At 38.9% G+C, this 8,308-nt stretch overlaps 1 protein-coding gene across 1 annotated transcript in view; it reads left to right on the top strand.

Moving 5' to 3' along the window:
* SPATS2 (spermatogenesis associated serine rich 2) overlaps positions 1 to 8,308 on the top strand; it is a 64,325-nt gene that overhangs the window by 36,820 nt on the left and 19,197 nt on the right. The window contains exon 8 of the mRNA XM_006168204.3: positions 7,153 to 7,211. Within this exon, the coding sequence (XP_006168266.1) occupies positions 7,153 to 7,211 (59 nt within the window). The remainder of the gene's footprint in view (positions 1 to 7,152; positions 7,212 to 8,308) is intronic.

The following is an 8,308-nucleotide window of genomic DNA, read 5'->3' as shown; positions in this document are numbered from 1 at the left end:
GCTGCCTTGGAACCCAGCCAGGAGGAACCTCCTGCAATAAATGACAAATGAAATGGTTTCCTGCCTGGGAACTGTGTATTTAAGATTGATTAGCAAGCGTAACAACCAGGTCAATTTAACTTGAGGGAAGAGATTACCTGCCCTTTCCCGCTGGTGTAAAGCCCTTCTCCCTGGCTGATTGGGTTTTTAAACTACCTTATTTCAATGTTTCTTGTAGTTGCTACTTCAAGACATAATTGGCAGGTGAGCTAACTCCATTTGGCACCAAACCAGAGCTTGGAGTTAACGTCACTTAGGAAGCCATTTTTGTGTTGGTTATAGAACAGAGAAAAGCAAAGAGTTTGAGCAGATCCACAGCAGGAAGATTACATTACCTCTGACAGGGCACTAGGGAAATTATACAGATAACCCTTCTCACTTTGACACCAAATAAAAACTGACATGTACTTGTGGAAAGGAAAGATCCAAAGCTTTCCAACATATAAAACCTAAACGCTGTTCTTATTGGTGACTTAGTAATAATCATTCTTAGACCCAAGTTTACTTTTTTTGTTAATTAATAAAATTCATTTGCTTTACATGGTTGAAGCCAGTAGTTGACTTCAAGGCTATTAAGGAAGCAGGTATGAGCAGAACATGAAGCTGGAGTATATATAAAGTGCTTTGGAAGCTTGTCATCTAATGTGTTGGTGGGAAACACCAACAGGATACACATTCAACCCCCTATGAAATAAGAGAATCGTTTTGACTATATGAAAACTAGGAGGTATTTATTAAAAGGAGAAATAGAGGGACCAGCAGTTAGCGTAATGGCTATGTCACTGGACTCCCACGTAGACGACCACAGTTTGCGTCCCAGACCCGGTGGCTTAAAACTCACGCTGGGCGCTTGTGCGTGCATGCCCAAGATCCCGAAAGGAGAATGGAGAAGGGATTGCGGCATGGCCATCCCCCTTGGGGGGGGTGATTTCTTGCTTTCTGTCTCTCCCTGTCTGTCTGGCGAGAGCACACACCCTATAGCAAAAACCTCTTTAAAAAAAAAAAAAAAAAAGGAGAAATAGAGAAGAGAAAAGGACAAAAGAAATTTGAGACTATATAGCTAAGATTATACATGTGGTTAGAGTTTTGAAATTTCTCCTAGCTGATTCTTCATGAGCCTTGTAAAAGTTACTTATTTTATTTGATCTTCTGTTCTATTCTTATGTAAAATCAAGCTATCAATAGTCTTTTTAAAAGTGCTTTTAAAAATTCCGTAAATTTAAAGGCTATCTAGAAATGCTGAAATTTTACAAATCATTTTATGAACCAGAGTACTTCTAAAAATGTAAAAAAAAAAAAAAGAAGAAAGAAATGTGCTAATATAATAATGTATTATCAAAAATGTACATAGCCAGCACTAATACTCATGTCTTACTACCACTTTAATGTGTTCTAAATTATTTTCTTCTTCCCTTTTTTTTTTTTTTTTAGAGGTTTTTTTGCTATAGGGCGTGTGCGCTTGGCAGAAAGACAGAGAGAGACAGAGAGACAGAAAGCGAGAAATCACCCCCCAGGGGGGATGGCCACACCGCAGTCCCTTCTCCTCCATTCTCCTCTCGGGATCTTGGGCACACACGCATACATGCTCAGCGTGAGTTTAAGCCATCGGGTCCGGGACTCAAACCGTGGTCAGCTACATGGGAGTCCAGCGACATAGCCATTACACTAACTGCTGGTCCCTATTTTCTTCTGTTTTTGAAGAAAAAGTATTGATACTCTATTTCTACTATTGCTGGCTTCCATGGTTCTTGATGTTCCTTGATTTTCAATCTTAACTCTTTATGGCCAGGCAGTGGTGCCACAGCACATTTGGACCTGTATTGGTGTGAGTTTTAGTCTCCAGGACCAGGACTCAAATTGCTATTGGCTATGTGGGAATCCAGCACCTTAACCACCATGCTACCACTGCTAGCCCCAAGAGTGTAATTTTTAGCATGTCATTTTCACTTAAAGTTGTCTTTGATTCAGTTGTCTCTTTATAACTGCCTACCCTAGACATGTTTAAGAATCTTTGTACAACAGATTTGAAGTATATACTGATATAACTAGGGTTAATAGGGCATTTCAAAGATATTCTACTGAGGCCCAGCAGGTGGCATGGTGGTTGGGGTGTTAGACTCCCACATGACCAACTGCAATTTGAGTCCCAGACCTAGGGGCTTGAAAATCATGCTGGGCTTACATATCCAGAATCCCAGGAGGGGAATGGAGGAGAAGGGATTGTGGTGCATCCATCCTCCCTGGGAAGTGATTTGTCATATTTCCTCCCACTGTTTCTCCAGTGAGGGTATGAGGATACATGCCTTATGACAAAACCTTGGGGGAAAAAAAGTGGGTCAGCAGGTGGCATGGTGGTTAAGGGCACTGGGCTCCCATATGGCTGACCGTGGTTTGAGTCCTGGACCTGGTATAGCTTGCTTTCTTACTTTCCCTCTCTCTCTTGCTCTTGTTCTCTCTCTGTCCCTCTCTGATTAAATTTAAATAATGAATGAATGAATGAATGAATAAAATTAAATAAGGACCAGCAAGTGGCTTGGTGGTTAAAGCACTAGACACTCCCACATGGCTGACCGTGGTTCGAGTTCTGGACCTGGTGGCTTGCTTTCTCACTTTCCTTCTATGTATCTGTTTTTTCTCTGGTCAAATGAAAATGAATGAATGAATAAAATTAAATAAGTAATTCTATAAATAAATAAAGTTAAATAATTCTTTTTAAAAAAAAACTTGGAAAAAGATTCTACTGAAATTGAGATTTCTTTTCCTAAGCAGATTGTAACTATCATCATTAAAGTCATATGGTCTTTAGGATTAGTTTAGAATTAAGATGCTTTTGACCATTGTAAAGGGTGGAAAGAAAGACTACTCCATTGAAGGCCTGCCCTATAAGAACCACAGCTTATATTCACATTCTAACTTCTTAAAAGCTACTTCATACTATTGAAATATGACTCACATGTCTGCATGATCTGTAAAGGACTCCTTTCAAAGAAGAACCCATCAGGAACCAGCAGTTAACGTAATGGCTATGTCGCTGGACTCCCACGTAGTTGACCGCGGTTTGAGTCCCAGACCCGGTGGCTTAAAACTCAAGCCGGGCGCGTGTGCATGCATGCCCAAGATCCCGAGAGGAGAATGGAGGAGAAGGGATTGTGGTGTGACCATCCCCCCGGGGGGTGATTTCTCGCTTTCTGTCTCTCTGTCTCTCTCTGTCTGTCTGGCAAGCGCCCCCCCCCCCCTTATAGCAAAAACCTCTCCCAAAAAAAAAAAAGAAGAAGAAGAACCCATCAACATTCTCATAGTGTCTAGAGTTGATTTAACAAGCTAGTTCTTTGAGCTCAGTTGTGCCCCAGTTGTTCAGCTCAGTATGATGATCTGGCTACCTAATTGGTGTTTTTTGTTTTTGTTTTTAAGCCCAGGCAGGTGCACTGTACTCTAACAAGGCCAGTACTGGGAGTATGGCGTTTTACAAAACACATGAAGCATAATTAATTCTGTGCTAATAAGGCTATTGGCTCAGACGCAGTAGCACACACTCTAAGCACTGAACAGAGGAATTTACTGGTTAACTGAGGCTCTTGGGGTATTTTCTCAGAGAAAAGCTTGATCAACATTTGCAATTTTCCGTTAAAATGTTCACAAGTCTTTAAAATACAAAAATGGATCAGTGTTAAATTATAACAATAACTTTCTCACTGAAGGTACATCGTATAGTGGTCGTGTTAATGCTAAAGCATTTAGGGGTTCCATGTCATTGTGTCTGTAACTTCCAAATAGGTCCACCAAACACACACACAGGGAAAATATATTGATCACTGTGTTACCCTTTGAACTTCTCTGTATATTTGTCAGTTTTCATAATAAAAGTTGGGGGCGTGTATTTCACAAATAGAGAAGGTGGGAAGAGTGTAAGAGTGTAAAGTGGTCAGGTAAAAGAATAGCAGAGGCTTTCTTTTACAATTAAAATAAATAATTTACTGTGATAAAACTTTCTAATAAAGAAACTTCAGCTAAAGTTTTCTTAAATCTGTTACTGTGCTAGACAGTGGTCTCAATATGTGTCTGTGGCCAGGAGATTCCCGAGCACCTATGGTGTAGGGTGATGGTTTTTAGGTTCTGTAACTGCAGATATCAACCCTTTCAGAGTGGAGAGAGGCTCACCGCGTTGTCACCCTGTCTGTTACCCTGGCCCGGCCAATACCACAGGGCACTCACTCAGGTTCTCCTAGGTTTTCCTGAGTGGAGATAAACCATAACAAGTGTCTGGTACGCTGCATTCTGAAACCACTGTTGAAATTCAGCTCAGTATTGCTGGGGCCCTGGCTGAAAAGGTACTAGGTCTGATTAAGCCTGGCCTTGTTCAGTGTAGACAATTTCCATATCCTTTCTTCAGTCGTGAAAGATGGTTTTGGATGACTAGTCACTGTTACTAAGGAAGAAGACTGGCAACTGATTCTGTATTTTCTTCCTTTTTTACTAGGACTTCTGACCATGTTCACATTTACTCAACTTATTCTAAAGCTTTTGCATAATTTAGGTGTTCAGAATAGCTTTTCCTGCAGCATTACCTTTCACATTTCTAAGATGTATTTCTTGTCCATCATTTGAAGCAAGACTTTTAATTAATATATTTAACATGCAGCTATTGGTTCTAGCTCCTGTCATCAGTGATTCCTTGGTACACAGAAATTGTTAATTACCATTTTTTTATGGTTTTTTTCTTTAGAGAAACAATATTATAATGGAAACACAATTCTGGCGATTCCACAGCCAATTATCTCGAGAGATCGTACTCTAACCCACTCAATAATGTTCTTACAAAACATTTGCACTTGATTTTATTTGCTCAAAATCTAAAACCTATTTATTCTAATTCCACTAGCCAGTCAAAGCAAAAATTCAAACAAAGTTAATGCAAACACCTTTGCATACTTTTCTCTCCCCATAAAAAATAACCCTGCAGCACACCTGTCTGGGCTTAAAAGAGAAACCCACAGGACCTTTCAAAGGATGTTATCAATAAGTGGCAACATGACAACAATAAGTGGAAGTACTTACTGCTTTTTAATTTGCTTTTTTTTTTTTTTTTTGCATGAAAATGTATGTTTTCTAAACATTTTTCTGAATGGAAGGGTTATATAGATGTCCATCCACTCCCCAATGAATTTTTTGTGATTGACAGTAAGTCAGTTGAGAAACAAAGTTTATTTAAATGCTAGTCATTCTGACGGGGAAAAAAAAAAATGCTGTCACAATGCACTAGCTCATATAGCCACACACACACAAATGTAATTGTGTTGGTGGAGAACTTTGTTTCTTTGCTAAAAGTGTCACGTGACATTCTACTTTTCGTAATAAAGATTGTAAGCTGGGAAAAGCTTAGTTGTTTGCTGAAGTCTTTTAATAAATATTTCACACTTTGTCAGAGACAAAAAATTTGTCGTCTGGTGGATACAGTGTCTGCATCTTAAGGTGCTTTGGCAACAAAGAGAGGTAATGTCAAACCGTAGGCCTGGCAGCTCCTGTCTCAGTTGTGCTTTTGTTTTGCCTTTTAGGTATTCCAAAGGCTGCTAGAGTTCTTGGAGCAAAATATTGTCAAGGTTTGGGAAATGCTTTCTTAGAAGTAATGCTACCCCACAATAGTTGTATCTTTTCTCCAGTCTGGTGCTTTTGGATTAATATGCCAACCAAATTTGTTTAGTTACAAGTCTGTTATTAACATCATGCTTAATGATTATCAAGCCTGTGTTCTCTGGCACTTCCCCATAAAAGATTTTGCTCCTTGAGGAAATGACTCTGCCTTATACATTTCTGTGTGTCTCACACTATAGTCTCTGTATTAACTACTTTGTGCTAACCTAACTACGTATTGAGCTTTGTTGAATTTGTGTGTGTATTAAGTGTGTGATTGCTTTCACACCCAGAAACAAGAGGGGAACTTACATTAACCCTATAGTTATATTCCCATTCAGAAGGCGAAATCAGAATGAACTCCAAATTTGAAGAGAGTTGGGACATTCCATGTTTGTACAGGTATTAAAATTTTAGACTTTTGGGGGCCAGCCAGGTGACATGGTTAAAGCACCTGGATCCCACATGACTGAGTATGTGGTTCAAGTCTCAGACCTGGTGGGCTTGAAAAACACTCCAGGCACATGTGTGTGCGTGCCCAAAAATCCTGAGAAGAGAATACAGGAGAAGGGATTGGGTCGTGGCTAACCTCCACCCCCCTGGGGCGATTTCTCACTTTCCTTCTCTCTGTCTCTCTGGGAAACGCATACTTATTATACATTAAAAATAAAAAAAGACCTTTTCCCACCACTAAGTAACACTGATATGATAAGGAAAATGATTTGCATCCAGAGGTTGTATACTAGGGTAACCTGCTATCTCCTTGTATCTGTTGAAGGCTGTGACTCTCTTACGACATGGAAAAGCTTTATGTGCCTACAAACCATTTACATTTATAGTAGGAAAAATTGTTTGCCTATTTAGTATTCTTTTTCTGTAGAAAGCCTCCCTTTAATTCTGTCCTTTACAGAGTACGACTAAATGTTTTTCAGAATGAAAGCACAACATATGTCTGTCTTTTGACTACTCTGCATTCCTAAGGACTCAAGTTCCAATGGACTTGGTGCTGCTGTGGTCAGGACTGTTGAAGAGACATAAAATCCTAATCACAGAGAAACTTACTGTACCCTAGTGGGGATAGTTTTTTGGAAAAAAAAAAATCATTAGAAGCAAGGCTCTCAAATTTTACAGACCAAAATATAAAAAGTATGTGAATGAATATGTGGAAATAAGTCATTTCCACAGGGACTTGAGCTTCAGCACTAGTTTCTAGGAAGTGTGTCTGTGGCTTGCTACTGCCATCTACTGGTTCTCAATGCTTGACTGTCCCGCCACTGGCCAACTGTAATCAAGTAGAAATCAAAAGGAATTGGATCTGTTTACTAGGAATCCTTACATTCTTTGTAGGGAGTCTGAAACATCAGAATTATCATGTGGTACACACAGTGTTACAAATACACCAGTCTTTCTCCACTGTTAATCATTTGCTATTTCTGTGTTTGGGTTTCTGATCAAACCTTTTTTTCTTTTGTCATCTTTTCCTAGTTTAATGGATCGGGAAGTGGCATTGCTTGCTGAAATGGACAAAGTGAAAGCTGAAGCAAGTAAGACAATTGAATTCTTTTTCTGGTAGATTTTTTTTTTAATAAACAGTTGATCTTTAATTAAAGTTACTGACTACATGAGTAGGTACGAACCTCCCAAACCTTGTCACAAAAGCACAACATAAATGCCACAGTAAGAGTTCATATGTTTAGATCAACCATCTTGGGAGGTTATACCATACTAACAAATAACTTGGTAAGAACCTATTTTTAAAATTTTCCCAAATTTTAACATTTTGTATGCAGAATTCAGCATCAGAGACTACCTCATGGTGTCTGTCACTGTAGTATCAATCTTTTTTTTTTTTATATTATCATCATAATCTTCTTTATATTACATTGGATTACATATAACTTTACATTGACTTCCATTGCTTTTTCAAAAGGGAATGCCATGCATGTCGGTCAATAGAGACATCAATCTCCCCACTTTATCATTCAATGTCTTTTCCATGCATTTCCCAATAATTATTATTATTATTATAATTTTTTTAAAAACAGTCAATCACTATTTCTCATTTTGCTTGTTAAAAGGCTTCACCCATCATGAAATACTTCCCAGACCAGTCCAGTTGAGAATACTATACATGTCATCATCAACAGATAATAAACCATATCTGTTTCTCACTAACATCCTCTCTATTGTTCACTTGCTATCTTTCTCTATCCTCTTCTCTCTCTTTTTTTTTTATAGTTTATATTTTTTTATTATATATATTTTTTCCCATCACAACACACAAATGAATTTTCCATCCAAAATACACTGTGCATTGGCTCAATCAAGCACGTCAACATATATGTTCTCAGCAAATAATTTCCCAATTCTTGTGTCCTGCATACCTTGGCTTTTGTTTTACCATCCTAGATTCCCCATCCCCCTCCCTCTGTTATGACCCATCCTCCTCCCACATTGTCCCTGGCATCCACGATTGCCCTCCGTGCCTCCCCCCTCCCCAAATGATCTGTCAGTGAACTTAATTAGTCTAAATATACCCAATAGTTATGGCAGCTGACACATACCTGTACATGAACTCAAGTCTGACTTTAGGCCTAAACCCCAGTGAGTAAAAAGAGCATACTATAAAGTAGAACCCAGC

Source organism: Tupaia chinensis, unplaced genomic scaffold (assembly GCF_000334495.1).
Source record: "Tupaia chinensis unplaced genomic scaffold, TupChi_1.0 Scaffold145652_1, whole genome shotgun sequence".
NCBI classification, from domain to species: Eukaryota; Metazoa; Chordata; class Mammalia; order Scandentia; family Tupaiidae; genus Tupaia; species Tupaia belangeri.
This window is presented reverse-complemented; position numbering and strand designations above follow the sequence as displayed.